The 17,050-nt window shown below is 37.0% G+C and overlaps 1 protein-coding gene across 7 annotated transcripts in view; it reads right to left on the reverse strand.

Annotated features, from left to right (window-relative positions):
- Window positions 1-306: 306 nt before the first annotated feature.
- The window catches only part of ERLIN1 (ER lipid raft associated 1), a 37,520-nt gene continuing 20,776 nt past the window's right edge, over window positions 307-17,050 (reverse strand). For all 7 annotated transcript variants that reach the window (XM_081159045.1, XM_081159047.1, XM_081159046.1 and 4 more), the window contains 5 exons: window positions 15,827-15,885; window positions 13,137-13,228; window positions 5,821-5,910; window positions 4,835-4,914; window positions 307-2,615 (listed from right to left, as the gene is read on the reverse strand). In XM_081159045.1, the coding sequence (XP_081015171.1) occupies window positions 2,391-2,615; window positions 4,835-4,914; window positions 5,821-5,910; window positions 13,137-13,228; window positions 15,827-15,885 (546 nt within the window). In that variant the 3' untranslated portion in view covers window positions 307-2,390. The remainder of the gene's footprint in view (window positions 2,616-4,834; window positions 4,915-5,820; window positions 5,911-13,136; window positions 13,229-15,826; window positions 15,886-17,050) is intronic.

Genomic DNA, 17,050 nt, shown 5'->3' on the forward strand with positions numbered 1-17,050 from the left:
GAGTAGAAATCCTGCTTTCAGAATTCTTATGCCAGGTACTTACTCGTGATCACTTTGTAAGTTATATAAATGTCTAATCACTGTTGTATACCTGAAACTAATATATGCCAATTGTAATTTAAAAATAAAAAAATTATTTTAAAAATTCTCAAACCAGGGAGGCAGTGTTCTGGGGAGGGTATAAGAAAAGCCTCTGTAGTTAAATAAAACTAGTAAATAAAGTGGCTACCTAGTGAAATGGGCAAGAAAGTCTTGGGAGCATATTAGGACAACAGAAAAGAACGGAGACATATGGAAAACACAAATCATTGATAGTAAAATAATTTTATTTAGTTTCTTTTTTTAAAAAAAGGTAGCATTTCACATATAAATTTAGACTCAAGATTACAGTGTGTATTTGCCAAAAGGAACATCCCTGAAGGAGGGACAGACCTAGAGCTCGAGTGAGCACAGGGAAGCACACTCCATGGGGAGTTCAAGTGGAAGTACTTTCTTTAAAACTTCACAATGGATTTCCCTGTTCCTCAACTCTGCCACCAGGGCTTGTGGCTTGTAAGATAACCCACATCTATCACTTTGGGGAAGCAGCTTTTAGCTCATGGGAATAGGAAGTATCTTTAGGAATGAAAGCACAGAGATCAATGATCCAAATTTCCCACAACAATCATTATTATCTGCAGCAACAATATGACAGGGGAAGAGCTTATTTTTAGTTCAAAGGTTCTTTTAAGGAGGGCTAGAGAACACAAAATTCACTCATAAAGAGAATGTATACAATTAAATGAGCAAAAATGAAAAAATTATTCTTTCCATATTACAAATTCCTCTCTATGACAAGGCCCAGGGAAAAGACCCACTCAAATCTGGGATTTCATTCCCATATAAAGTGTTTGGCACAATCCACAACTGTCATGAGACTGACAGTCAGCTGAAAGGTTGCTGGAGGTGGTCCCATGACTTCTCTGTCTGGCTTGAACAAAGTCTACACAAAAGGTCTTAACAAGCTGCACATACTCAGGCCAACTATGGGGCACATTAAATCAGGAAAGTTAAGGGAACTTAAGTTAAGGGAACTTAATCATCTTTAAGGGAAAGATGTCCAGGAGAAATAGGTCTCCCACAGCCACAGCCTAAGCCTAATTCTGTCATCCTCTCATGGAAGATTAAATTCACTGGCTGCCCAGGAAGTCAGTGGTCTCCCAGGGAAGGTGAAGCTGGAGATCAACTTTGATTTCAGCATCTCAGGGCCAAGAGGGAGAGAGACAAAAATGACCAAGGGTGCTAAGTTACTCTTCGTTCCACACTATGTGGGCTCCTGATCAACAATATTGAGGAAAATCAGTGTGCTAGTAACCATGGCAGCCTAGAATATAGCCTTTAGGCAGAGGTACTGGGGCTAATGAATGTACCCCAAATCCAGTTTTAAAAAAAAACTTCCTTCAGTTATGATACAATACTGTGCAGTGAATAGCTAGGAATTATATGCTGCTCCTATTTCTGGGTAAAGCCCTGTCTTGCTCTTGGCCCAGCCAGAGCTGAGAGGTGACATATAAGGAGTTGTCTGTGACTAGAAACCGGGTACCTTAATAACATATAGCCTGAGGCAGTGACACAGACAGTTATCACCCAATGGAAGAGAATGCAGGTACTGAGAGCTTTGGTTCAAAGTCAAGGTTTCATCTCACCCCAAACTTCAAGCCAAGCTCTATCTCTGAGCCTACTAGTGCAATAATCTAGTGATTAGGGATTTCTACAAGGAATCTGGTTGAGTGGCAAGGTGCATGTCCCAGTAGGCCACCAACTTGACTGTAGGAAAACAAATAGGTGCAAACTGTATCAAGTAAATGGTTGCTCAAGTGGAAGATAAGATCATTTCCTGGGGAACTTCAGCAGACTAGATGCTAATCACATGGATGAACGCTGGAACTGGACCCTAAAGGGATCCTGGGTCCCAGGTGCAGTGAGTCTTCTTTACACTTAACCACATCCCAGCCGTCTTCACTCTGGCCTCCTGTCTCTTGAATGGCTGAATACACATTTCCCCTGGGACCAATGTAAACATTATTCAATTGATCTCAGCTTAGAAAAACTCAGCTTGTTATGTATTTAGTGTTTAACATTCCAGTGCAGGCAGTATCTTAGCATTAGACTTTCCCTCTTTCATGAGTACCAGTTTAGCAAGGAACACACACAGCATACTTGATAAAACTGCGGCTGAAAAGACCATTTGGGTGCCAGTCAGCTGGCTCTATCTTGGAATCAACTGATAAGCCAGGACTACCACAGGAGAGCAGAACACAGCACGGAGAGTCAGAGAGTCACACAACCAATGTTCCCACTGAACCCCTTGGGCCACATCTTGATATGGGAGAGCATTTCCACTTCTTGCATCAACCTATGCTCTCCTTCTTCTGGATGGGGCTCTCTCCAGAGGGTTCAACAGCCTCCTTGGAGAGGAGAGGAGAGTTTTTCCTTCCAGTCCTAACATCTGAGTATTTCACAGCACAAGAAGAGTCCATGAACATGCTAGGGATGTTGTTGCCAAAGTAGATCTTACTGTTAGAAGCAATGGCCTGGTACCTTCTGAGCTCCAGATACTCCGGGGTCAATTTGTGCTGTGTGGGGGTAAATAAGAGCAGAGGTATCAGGACCCTTTGGTGCAATATTCACCCCTCTCTTCCCTTACACACACTTTCCCTATTACTCCACTGAGTATTATTATTGTAATCTGAATTGTTGCCAAGGATCCTCTCTCACTTCAAAGTGTGGCTATCACATTAATAGCTATATTCCAGACTTGAAGTTCCTTCAACAAGTTGTTCTAATGTAGGAGAAGCTGTTTATTTTTTAATTAAAAAAAGGGGGGTGGAGGATGGGGTGGTTCTGGGGAACAATGAATGATAACTCACTAAGTAATGATAATAACATTTCCACAGTGACCTGTGGCCGGTAAAGTACTTTCATACATACTTTCTCATTTCATCCAGCTGAATCAACCTGGAATCAGTCTGGAATTTCGCTGGTTCTCTTGAGAAGTGAACAGGTCAATGGAGAAGAGTGGCAGAGCTTCAGAGGAAGGGCTTGGACTCAGAACCTTATAATCCACCATGTGGGATTCTGCTTTTATTGATCCCATTTCAGAACTGGAAAATCCCTCAAGAGATCACCTGGTCTGGCCTCTTGCCTCTACCCAGAAACTGGATGTTGAAACTGTGTGTGATGGACAGATGCTTGTGAACTATTAGGTCTCTCTCCCTGTCACAGTGTTGTTTAAATCATGATGCTAAGATATATCCAACCACATTCTCTCTGGGTTTAAAACTCATTCATTTCCAATCACCCTTAAAATATACTCCAAAAGCCCCTCAGAACCTTCCCTAGTGATTCTCTCCTCATCCCAAGTCCCAGCCTGTCCTCTAGGCAAAAGCCCATCTTGTCCTTCACAGCTCTCTCGAATCTTCCACTCCCTGGCTTCCACACCCTTTCCACCTGACTCATATCCTCCGCTGAAACACTGCCATCTAACCTGCTTGCAGTGCATACCCAAATTACTTCCTAAAGCCTTACTGATGTAGGTAAATATCTGAATGGCATTTTTCAAAGTGGCATAAAAACTACTTGCTGCCCTTTTGGCCTAAGACTGACCTCAATCACAAGGTCTGGATATTTGTGCCTGGTCAGCCGTTCCAATGGCAGATTTGAAATGTTTTGCAAACTCAAGTTTCCCATCTTGCCTTCATCTTGACCAAACTCCACTCTGTTTCTATAGAACTGTATCCTCCAATATGTTAAATGTATTTCTAAATCCATACTGAATTTCACAGAACTGACAACTCTCATTCTGTCACCTATCATGTCTCATTTCTTCTGAATACAGACTATGTTGTTCTTTTCTAAATCAAGAGAGTTTAAGCCCTGTCTGTACCTTCAATATTGACTCTAATTCTTCAAACTGTATCATACACCTTAGCAACCTCTGTCTCCACTCTTTTTGTCCCAATCCACTCTACAATTAATAACCTTATAAACCTTGGTCATATCTTTCCCTTCTCAGAGTACCACAGGGGTTCTAGCACCCTCTTAATTAAATAAATCCTGCTAACTAGGCCTGTATTCTCTAGACCTAAACTTACCCCAGTTCCTACACAAAAACTGGTCACCCATATATCACCCAACCTCCTTTCTCAAGTTATTACATATAAAATTCCTCATGACTAGAACATTTTAAAAATCCAGTAACATGCAGTACTCAATTGAGGGGCATTTGGAAATGCATGTGTGTGGGGAGGGGTGTTGACTATTAAAATAATTGGCAAGCTCTACTGACATTTAGTAGGCAAGAGCCTGGGACACAAAATCCCGTAATGCATGAGATGATTTTCAACAATTAGAAACTATCTCACTCCAAAATGCCAAGAATGTCTCTGATGAGAAACACTGCTTCAAACAAGCTTAGCATCTACTCAAAAAAAACTATCTTCTCTGGGAAGCAATTCTAAGTAAACTTTACTCTTCTCCTATCCCTCTTGTCATTCCAGAAGTCCCTCAACTATCCTGATTATTGAGCTCTTATATAGCAGTACAAATGAATGGCTATATGGCATTTGTTTTTATATATCTGTTTGCCTTTGCCATAGCTCCCCATTTTTATAAGCAAATATATAAAATTTCCTATCCAATGAGTGTGCAATATAGCTTACTAAGTGACTGGTTTATTCCAGAGGTTGTGACAGTAACTATATTTCCTTGACACTGGATAAAATCTCCTCTATCACATTAGAGCTCCTCACAAGGGAAAACAAAACCCCAAACTGTATCACGGAGAACCAGTCACCTTGTTTGAGGTGGCATACTTATATGCGGCATAATATTCAGCATCTGCTTTCGCCTTCTCTCGGGCCAGGAACGCAGCATCTAGCAAGCACAACAGCCAGGGTATTTAAAACAAAGGAAACTTGTGATCTATTTCCTCAGCTGGGTACAAGTTCAGACTCTAGTTTAAATAAGAGTCCCTTTCTCCACTGCCTGATATTTTGATCACTTACTTTACTTTAAAGACATATCATAACTCTAGCAGTTTTCAAATCCCAGTCCTCAGGCAGCTTGTTCTTAAAGGAAAATACTCTTATCAATGTTGAACAACACTCAGCTCATCTGAGACCACTTCATTTTCCACCTAAAACTGCTCTTCCTTTCCTCTACCCCCCATCACCCAAAGCATCACATCCCACTCCTCTCAGCTTCAAGTGAAAGAATGAAATCCAGACATGAAAGCTCTATTTACTGCACTGTCTCCAGCCCCTCTACATTTGATCCAAATGTTAGAAAGCAGCAGTATATATAAGCAGAAGAGGCTGAATATTTGGTCTTCAAGACTGTGAGCTGAGAACAACATCATCTCACTGTGAAATCAAGGAGTCTGAGAACCTCTGTGAAAACCAGGACTTCTTTTTTCCCAGCTAATTTTCTGGTGTTTTTTTTGGTTGACAGGTAGAAAAGAAACTGGTTGTGGTGGGGTTTCTTATATTGAACATTCTTTACAAGTGATTATGGGTAACTATCATACTTCCTGCAAACGAAGTGGGAGCTAATAAGCCCCATTTTAAGTAGGAAAAGGAAAGGCTGAGTTAGCCATAGTCACAAACCAAACCAAGAGCTAGGTATATAATGGCAATTTTCAAAAAATTTGTCTAGAATATCAGGTCAGCCACTTCCTCCAGACTAGATTATTCTGTCTATGGCCTTCCCACCCACCAGAGCCTGATCCCTGGGGCAGAGAGGCAGATTAGGATAGGCAGAATCTCTTTTTCCCGGATATACCTTCAATTTCAGAAATGCGCTTTTCAGTTTCTTTCTCCATCACCTTCTGCTGAAACCAAATTTTTGATACTTGTGCAATCTTCTCTGCTTCTATAATTATACACAAAAGAAGACATATTCAAAAACATTTCCCTAGTTCCACAGGTACTTAGAATAACTGCTTCATTAAGTTTTATCTACCCAGACTATAAACAACTCAACGGGAAAAAAGGGAATTTATTTCCTACTTTACTGTTCTATTTTGACAGTGCTAATTTTGCGGGAAGGGGGAGTACAAAAGGTAATAATAGTTCCTGTCCTTCAGGGGATGAAATAGCAATGGTCCACAAGCTAATGGGGAAAAAAGATACCTCATGAAAGTACTCAGAACAAAAACAGAGCAACGTAAATGCATGGCAAGGTAGGACAATTATATAATGTGGCGGGAGAAAGGAAGATAAGTTACACCAAGGAAGGCTCCAGAAGAAACCTTAAAGGAAATAATGGACATAACCTAGGAGGACACAGCAGAGGCATAAACAAAGGACAAGAAGGTAAAAATGAGCACGTCACAATGCAAGACGTAATACAGAGCCGGCTGACAAGAGATACAAGAAAAGGTAAGGATAGAAAGAGGGCTAGAAGGCGCCTGTCTTGAGTGAGAGCCTAAGGAATTTAGCTTTAATATACTCAGGATCAACTGCTAAACTGCCATCAAGGAAATGATTCAATGAAAATAATATCAGAGAAGGAATATTCTGACTGCTGTGGAACATAAAAGAGAAAGCAAGATAATTCATCTGAGATGTAAAAACAGTGTTGAGAGTGGACAAGTCAGCTGCAGCAGGCTGTTACAGGCAGAGAAAATGCGGAACACACTTAGGAAACCTCTGGTCTAGCCAAAGGATCCAGGATGGAGGGAGAGAGGCTCTAATTACACTTTCATTTCAATCACTGCAATTCTTGAAGAAATTCTCCTTGTCAGCCAAAGAAGGTGAGTATTTTAACACATTTCATGCACTTCCCAGGGGAAATGCATAATGGAAAGAAAATTTCCAAATGGTTTCTTCTTTCTAGAAGACAGTAGCCTTTATCAACTACTCCAGGGCATACTTCCCTATTTCCCCATGAGCATAAAGTGAATCTATATCGTATCATCCTAAAAACAGACTATGTTCAACTGGGCTAGAAATTTAGCTATAAGCAGAAACTCAAGATAAAACTTGAATAAAAGGTGAGGGATCTGGTACATGCACAGAGAATGGTGTCTTAACATAGGAGAACTGCTGCCATAATCCCATTTAACACTGCTCTCTGACCTGTGGGCATAAACCCATAAAGAGTATGACCAAACTTCTAGTCTAGAAAAATGGCAGAGTTGGCTAACGAGAAAATCTTTCAGCTAACACCTTAAAGCAGCAATCCTCAACCTTTTGCATCTCATGCTACACATAAACTAATTACTAAAATTCTGCGGCACACCAAATATATATTTTTTGCCAATCTGACACACACACAAAAAAGAAATACTATTGATTCATTCACACTGGATAGCTATTGTGTTTGGCTGTTGTGATTTTTTTTTATTTGACAATCTAAGGAAAAGAGGTCAGTGCCCCTAACTTAAATAGGTACTGCATATTTTAAAAATTCTTACAGCACACCAGCTGAAAATCGCTGCCTTAAAGTGCAAGATAAAATTTAACAAATTTGTTTTTTTAATGCATGACTGAGATTCTAAGAATTTGTTTTTTAAGACATAAGCAAAGGGAGAGCTGAGAGCCTGTATAGTGGCACCCCTGGGGTAGTTATTAGACAAGCAAGGGAGAAGAACTTGGGTTATTGCCCAGGCAAGGCCAAGAGACAAGGCCTTGAGATGATGGAACAGAGACTCCTGTATACAATAGAGACACAGCTAAAGGGCTGCAACTCCAGTGAGACTAAAAACTATCTACCAGCCCAGTGAGAAGCAAGCTTTCCTCTACTGAGACACATCACAGTGAAACTGGAGAAGACACAAAGACAAAGAGAAAAATATTGAAGTAGAAAGAGAAGAGGCAAAACAAAAATAAAATAATATTGCCAAAGTAACAAAGAATAATAAATTGAGTTGATCTTAGAACCATTGGCTAAATTACCATTCAAGAATGAAACAAAAGCATTTCAGATCAAGGAAGACTGAGTAAGTTTCCACTCTTAAGCCTTCACTGAAAAAAACTAGCAGGAAAAAAATAAATTGCCAGAAACAATGGAAAAGAAAAAATTACATAACACATGTAAATAAATAAATGTTTACTGTAAAGACCAATGATGATGATAATCAATGAGGGAATAAAAAGAACATGAAACTAAAATACTGGACAACAGTAATATGAAAAATTGGGGGACAGAGATAAGAATTAAAACATTCTAAGGTACTGCTCAAGAAGAGGATAGAAAGAATGATTATCTTTAGACTTTGTCAAGTCAGGTATGCTTGTTAACATTTTACAGGTCATGACTAGTTACACATTCTTAAATGTAAAACTTCCAAACAAGTAAAACGAAGAATAAAGAAAATTCAATTAATTCAATACCCATCAGAAAAGTGGGAAAATAAGCAGAGAAAAAGATGCATGGTAAATAGCACAAAATTAAATGATATAAACAAATCCAAACATAGCAGTAACCACAATAAATATAAAAAGACTAAACTCACCAGTTAAAAGACAGATTCTCACATTGGATAAGATAACAAAATCCAGCTATATGCTGTTTACAAGAGACACACCTAAAACATAATGACATAGAAAAGTTGAAAGTAAAAGGATGCGAAAAGATACATCAAGAAAATAACTATTTAAGAGAAATCTGGTATAGCTGTATTATCATCAGACAAAATAGACCTTACGCCAAAAACCATGTTTGGGATAAAGAGGGTTATTACATAACGGGTGCAATTTTAGAGAGATGTAATAATCCTAAACCTGAATGCTCTTAATGACATAGCCCCAAAATATATAAAGAAAAAAACTGTAAGTTAACAAATCCACAGTCATAGTGGGATATTTTAACACACCCTCTCTCAGTAACTGATAGCTCAAGAAGGCAAAAATTAGAAGAATAAAGAAGATGTGAACAACACCAGCCTGACCTAATGGGTATATAGAGAAACCTGCATCTAACATATAGTAAATATACGTTCAATCTTTTCAAGTACACAGAACATTTACCAAAAAAGGACCATGTATTGACAGGCCACAAAGCAAATTCCAACAAGTACTTAAGGATCCACGTAACAGATCATATTTTCTGACTATAATGCAATAACACTGGAAATCAACACTAAAAAGGTAGTCCCCTGAAAGCCCATTCAACCAGAAATTAAAAACATACTTTTAATAATTCATGAGTCAAAGAAGAAATCATAATGGAAATGTTTTTTAAAAAAATTAAAACTGAATACCAACAATTAACTACATTTCAAAACCTGAGATATACCTAAACCAGAACTTAGAAGAAAATACATAGTCTTACATATTTCCATTAGAAAAGGCTGAAAACTAAAGAATTAAGTAACTCAATAAGTTAGAAAAGAACCAATAAGTAAACTCAAAAGAGGTAGAAGGAATAATAAAACTAAGTGTAAATGATGTAATTGAAAAGAAAGTGACAACAGAATCAACCAAATTAAAATCCAGTTCTCTGAAAAGATGAATAAGATAGACCTCTGGCAAAATTGATTCAGCAAAAAAGAAGGCACAAGTAAACAATATTAAAAATAAAAAGGGAGCATACAGATTTGGTAAAGGGTTTTAAAAATCAAAAGAGTATTCTACAAATGTATGACCCAAAATTTGAAATAGCAGATGAAACAGACAATTTTCTAGAAAATATAACCACCATAACTGACTCAAAAAGAAACAAATACTTGAATAGCCCTATACACACTAAGGAAATTAAATCTGTAGGCTAACTACTACCACAAAAAAACTAAGCATACAAAAAAGCACAAACCCCACTGGACCAAGATGGTTTTTACAAATCTACAAATCTACGAAGAGGAGGTAATATATATATTATACAAAATGTTCCAGAAAGGAAGAAATGTTCTATAGCTCATTTTGAGGCCAGTGTAACCATGATACAAAAACAAAACAAAGCAAAAACCTGACATTAAAAAGAGAAGGAAAAAAATTATAAGTGGATCTCATTTATGAAAATAAAAGTAAACATTTTACAGAAATCACCAGCAAACCACAGAGAGAAACGTACAGGGGTGAACCTCCAATGTTATGACCAAGTGGGTTTATCCCAGGAAGACAAAATAATCCAGTAATAGAAAATCTATTACTATAATTCACCATGTTAACAGCTCTAAAAAGAAAAAGTATATGGTCATTTCAACAGATATAGAAAAAAATTCTAAGTTTTAACAGCCTTTCACGATAAAATCTCTTGCAAGCAAGAGGCAGAAGGAAACTTCATTAACCCAATAGAAGTTAAGGATAACTAACATCATTGGGATAAGTTAGGAGCAAGACAAGAGTGCCCTATCACCATCTTTCTTTTCAACAAGTTACAGCCGAAAGCAGTAAGACAGAACTAAAAAGTGTTGGACTACAAAGAAAAAAACAGAACAGATCTGAAGACAATATGATTGCTCACATAGGAAACCCAAGAGACTATTAGAAATAGCATTTTAAGCAAGATTGCTAAGTAAAAAAATCAACAGCATACCTGCACAAAAGCAAAAAAGTTAGAAAAAGTACCTTCAAAAAGGGAGCATATTTATAATAGCAAAAAAATTAATAAATATAGAATATGCAAGAACTTTAAGAAGAAAGTGACACTTTTTTGAAAGACATTTCTCATAAATGGAGAAATACAACAGATTTATAAGATTTAGTATCATAAATATTATTATAATTCTCTCCAAAGTGATGTATATAGGTAATGAACTTCCAATCAAAACCTCAATACTGTAATTTACAGAACTTGAGGCGTTGGCTCTACAATGTATAAGGAGGAATGAAGGGCCTAGGATAGTTCAAACTAATTTTAGGAATAGTTAGGAAAAGTTAAGAGAAATAGTTAAGGAGAAACTTTCTCTCCCAGATAGTAAGACGTAACATAAAAATCTACAATAATTAAAACAGGATAACTGGAGAAAGCTAGACCAAGAAATTGATACAAAATAGAAACCCGAGCAACAGAACAAATCATATACAGAATCTTGTTATCTGACCAATGTGGCATTAGAAATAAGTAGAGGAAATAATGAACTATTTAATAACTAGTCTGAAGCCAATTGGTTTGCCATTTGAAAAAAATAAAACTGAATTCCTATGTCACACTAAACACTAAAATTCCAGATGGACTCAAGACATAAATATGAAAAGCAGAAATATAAAACTTTTAGAATTATTACTTTGGGGCTAAGAAAGAATTCTTAAACAAGACGGGAAAAGCACAAACCAGAAAGGAAAATAATTAATGAATCTGATTACTTGAAAATTAAATATGTGTGTCAAAAACATCAAAAAGTTCAAAGCCAAGCCACAAATTGAGAGAATATGTTTGCAGTATATAAATGTGGGAAAGGATTAATATCCAGAGGATATAAAGAACTTCTACAAATCAGTTCAAGAAAAGTAATCAAATAATGGACTGATGATATTAACAGGCAATTTACATACAACCAAAAAAGGGAAACCTGAATGACCAATAAAAAATGTTCAACTTTACAGTAATAAGGGAAACTCAACTGAAATCATGTGATAAAATGTCTACCATCAAACTGGCATAAATTTTTAAAGTTTGATAACTCCAAGGGTTGAAGAGGATGTGAAGAAATGGGAATTCAATAAGGCAGCACAGATACTGGAACTCAAATACTGAGGAAGAGAAGGTAGAATGGAAAATTCACTTTGGAGAGCAATTTAGCAATAGATTATATATTTGAAGATGTGTATCTGTCAACCAGCAATTCTGCCTTGAGATATGTATTCTAGAGGAATCTGCAAGAAAGCACACTTCTTTTGGGGTATTTCACTCTGTTAGGAACCAATATTTTATAAATTACAATAAAAATGAAGTACTAGAAAAAATATTAAAAAACAAAAGCACAAGCTCCAGTTTTAAGTTATTAGATTCAACAGGTATAAAAATAGCCGTAAGAACTTCTAAACACCCATTCTCCATTTTTGTACTCCTCTCATTGTGGATCAGAAACAAAAAGCCGGTGACAGGGCACTGACCCACACCACATGTTGAGTAATACAGCTCTAGGAAAATGCTTGCATGTGTGCAAAGATCTGGATAAGGACATTACTGCAGCACTCTCCATAATAAGGAAAAACTAGAAACTACTTAACTCTTCATTAGTAATCCATCTGAATAAATTGCAGTTTACTCATAGAAAATACACAGTAGTCAGAAATGAAATAGATCTACACGTAGCAACATGAATAAAACTCAATGCTGGTTTAAAAAGGCAAGCTGTGAAATAAAAGGTAGAGTTCAATAACATTTTGGTAGTTTAAAACAATCTGTGAATTGTTTATTACATATTTTTAGTGAAACATAAAACTATGGGCAGAAAGATATACATCAACTTCAGAACAGAAGCTAATTTGTGAAGACAGGTCAAAAAATAAGACCAGGGAAGGGTATAAGGGAGGCTTCAAACAGTTATATAAATTTTTTCTTAAAGCAGATATGATCTGAAGGAAATATGACAAAAAGCTAAGTCTTCATTATATTGTTCTCTGTACATTCTGCATATTTGACATATTTAATAAAAAAATCCTTAAACTTTCAGCATCTAAGGAGCAAACAACTGGGAGCCTAAGGTGGCAGTCTAATATACAGTACCCAGGAGTGTCAGGGAAGTCACTGATTCAAAGTGAGCTGTATGCAATCCTGCTGCTTTCAGAGGTGGTATTATTTATTATCCAGAAAAAACTAAGTGCATGTACCAGCAAGGATGCATACCATAATCTTGAGCTTTCGCCAGAAACTCCCCTATTCTAAATCTATATAAACAAAACTCCTACTCCACAGAGGCTAGAGCTGCCCCCAAACCCTATTCACTCTCCTTGTCCTTGAAAAAGACAACAGTTGTGGCAGCCAATGACATGGTGGAGAGCCAAAACACTTCATTAAGTACTGGCCTCATCTGCTTTTAAAGACTTTAGAACATCTGACTGTATAAAGAAGTTTCCAGAATTCTAACCTATGTATGACGCAATCTTAGTTGAGTCCCATCAATATCTAACATGAAGCTGACAAAGAAGAGGACAAACTCACCACACATGTACTTAAGAGACAACCATTTCAAAAAGAAATCCAAGTACCTATAATAGCCTTTTTCCTCTCTGTCTCAGCTTCTTTCTCCACCACTTTTTGTTTCTGGGTAGCTATAAGAAGTTTTGTCTTCTCAGCCTCCCTGTGGACAAAATAAAATAAAAATTAGAAATGATGTGCAGTCATAGGCAGTAATTCTGACTTTATAGTGGGTCAGAGAACCATCTTCAACAAGAACTTTCTGACTCATTAAGGTAGGCAAGAGAGATGTTACCTTATTTTATATATAATGAATCTGAGGTTGAAATGTTAAATGATTTGCCCCAAGTCAATCAGAGACAGGAATCAAATTTAGTACATTCGAATTTTAATCTGAGTTTTTCCTCTAACTGTATCATGGAAAGGCCTGTGATTTGAAAGTATCTGGAATATATAAATGCTTCCTTTGTTGTTAGGCTCCTGGCTAGCCCACACAGTACCTCTAGGCCAATTAGCAAAACACCAACCTCTGGGTAGATGCAGTCCCTAGGTGCATGTTTCGGCAAGCAGAATGGAGCTGGATTGCAGCCCCTCCTTAGGCCGACGCCCTTGTGCACTGGCCTTATATTTTTACAAAAGATATAACTAGATGGCATTTTACTAGGTGGTGAACTGGGGCTCAATGTAAGAAAATTTTTCCTAAGAATCTGACTTTTTTAAGAAATAGCTGGCCTATCACTAAAAGTATGCATTAAGTAGCAACTGGGTGACCACATGGCAAGAATGGTATTAAAAAAATTACTGTTAGTGGGAGGTTAGACTGGATGGTCCCAAGGTGGCTTTAATTCTGTAAATCCAATAGTCTATAAAATTAGGAAAGATCCAGAATTATCTGAAAGTAATTCCAATGGTTTCCTCAAACATTTACCCAAAGCTCTCCCCCACCTTCCTCCTGCCAACACTGATAAAGACATAAAATGACATTCTGGATACGATGAGGAATTTGAGGGCAGAGAACACATAGTAGTCATCTTTCCATCACCCAAAGGTACCATATTTGAAAGCCTAAGACCATACTGGGCCTTCAATAAATATTTTATTCTATAACTGGATCAGACCCATGATCTATTCAGCCTGGCACCCTGTGCTTTACAGTTTTAAAAAGAGTTCCTTTTCTATAATGAAAAAAGAGAAAATAAAACTCTGCATAATAAAAAATACAGACTTGGGAACAATAGGCCTCAGAAGTATATCACTCCTTAAAGTATTAGTATTATTACATCTTGGATTCCTTGTATTTATCTGTTGCACTCTTAACTTTTGCAAAGTTACTTTTACAGCATTTCATATTTTTCCTCTTAACATGTCAGCAAAATTTCCTAAAGACTTTTTTGTTTCTTCTTCTCATTACTGACATATGAGAATAATATTGCCATTTTGACTATGGTAAGTACTCCCCTAAAAGGATCTTCTAAAAACACTTAGAAACTAACTTCATGTCAAGCAAGTAACTTCTCATACCCAGTCTGTCCTGGACACATAAAAAGAGAATACTACCAGGAATCAACTCAGGCAAAGCTTCCCCAGAGGAAAACCATAAAGACCCAGGTCTAAATTTAGATACACAATCACATACAAACAGAAAGTTACACCAACAAGGTGTCTATTCTTACCATTGTAACACAGTAACAAAATATAGGCACTCTCTTCAACCTTAACAGCTACAATTCTTTCTCTCCCCTATTCATGTTTAATTCAAGGTATTATTCACAAAAAAATTATAGCTCCTTAGGCTTCCAACAATAGTTCTACAGCAAACTGCACCCTTAGCCACTGAAGCTGCTCCTGAAATGTCCATTCATAAAGAAAAAGCTTATAAGAGTCTAGTGGCAATCAAGACACTAGAATAGGCATTATAGTGAAACCTCAGTTCTGGAACTTAATTTGTTCCAGAAGGCTGTTCGAGAAGAGATTTGTTAAAAACTGAATTATTTTTTCCCCATTAGAAACAATGTAAATTGAATTAATCTGTTCCAGACCCTTAATGATTCTGTTTTAATCTTTCTTATATATATACAGTACATGTCTAATGCACTGTTTAATCTATAAACACTTTAAAAACAAAAACGACATGAAATGTAAATGAAAATGTAACAGAAATGAAATTAAATGTATAGATCATTCATGCAAACACATCTATTATACTTTGCAATTATTTCTTTTTTTAAACTCTAACGTATTCTCACAACTTTCCTTTCCACTTTGCTGCTATAACTAATTTTCTTAGGACCCATGGTGACTTACTATACATATTCAATAGTAATAAGCAGCAACAGAAGCAAAAAAAACCACACCAAAAAACAAGCCCACAAAAATATTCACAGCACAATTTCCTGAGATGTTAACAACGGGAGGTTTAGCAGTAAACTGACTCATACTTGCACATTCTCTCCTTTGCTGCCTGAGAGACTCATGACTGATCACACAAGTATCAGCATGAAAGGGTTGTTGGGTTGAGAACTGATGTCTTGGTTGACAACTGCGACATTTTCTGTGAACAACTTGGTCGAGAACTGAATTGTTCAAGATGGGAGATGTTCGAGAACTGAGGTTTGACTGTATTACTAGAATTAAAGTATGAAAGGCAGACACATAACACACCCCAAAGTGTAATATCTCACATAGACGTTTCCTCTAGACTGGTATATTAATATGCAGACAGCCCTAAATAAAATATTGGGATCCCATGCATATTACTCACATTAACTCAAAATTTCTTCTTATGGCTTCTGGGATTTTGGGTTTTGTAACACGCACAGCCTAAAAAATAAAAGTGAAAAAGCCAAAGTATATTTGAAAAATAAATCTTCAAACTCAATCTTCTACAGAAGAGCGCCTCAAATGAAACTAACAACACAACTATGACATAGCTAGCTGCCTAATACCTGTGGGGATCCCATGAGAAAAATCTACTTTTTAGCCATCACACCAGTAACCAAAGATAAGCTGCTTCTTGTTTTCTTAAAAAAAAAAAGGCCTGGCTACAGGAAAAACCACTCCTACCAGTTGAGGAAATAAATTCCTCTAGGGAAAAAGTTCTCTCTTACAAGACCTTTAGTCTTTTCACAAAGCCCTTTAGTTGGATATTTTGTTCCCTTTTCCCAATTTGCAAACAAAAGAAATAAAAGGCAAAATTCCCAGATTTAAATTGTTGAGTAGAAAACAGTCAAAAACAAAAATGAAAACCAAAAACCCAGGTCAGCACATGCAACTTAACACAGTGAGCAGTAAGTGACTTTATCACTTTCTAAAACAGCAATCACTCAGTACTGGCTATAAACAAACAGCCAAAGACTGAAGGAAAACAAATACCAATTAATAGCTTCTATTCTTTCTAGAATCTCACTTAGCACAAAGTCTACTTGCCTTTGTAGACACTGTTTGCTAGAAACTTTGTTTTCCTAACCACTGTACTTTGACATACTTGAGAAATACAGTTTTTGAAGGCCGACTTTTCTACATCAAGGACCTGATCTCTTACAACTCTTTGGTTTTACTAAACATCCCTCACTCCCTCCTACACTGCAAGCATACACAAAACACATTCCTGATCTGAAGTTAATTTTCCTCTGAAAACTGGCTAAACTTTTAATTTTTTTAAAATTGATTTTTAGGGAGTGGGAAGAGAGAGAAAGAAACATCAGTGTGAGTCAAACATCACACTGATTGGCTGCCTCCTGCAGGCCCCCTACCAGGGATCGAGCCCACAACCTGGGCATGTGCCCTGATTAGGAATCAAACAAACCACCTTTTGGTCCATGGGATGACAGCCAACCACCTGAGCCACACTGGCCAGGACTTGCTTGCTTATTTATTTACTTATTTACTTACTTATTCAACTGGATAAACTTTTAAGCAACAAAGACTTTAAATACATACCCTTCTTTTAAGGCATTTGGGAAAAAAACTTCTTAAAATATTTAAG

This window comes from Miniopterus schreibersii (assembly GCF_964146895.1).
Source record: "Miniopterus schreibersii genome assembly, chromosome: 14".
NCBI classification, from domain to species: Eukaryota; Metazoa; Chordata; class Mammalia; order Chiroptera; family Miniopteridae; genus Miniopterus; species Miniopterus schreibersii.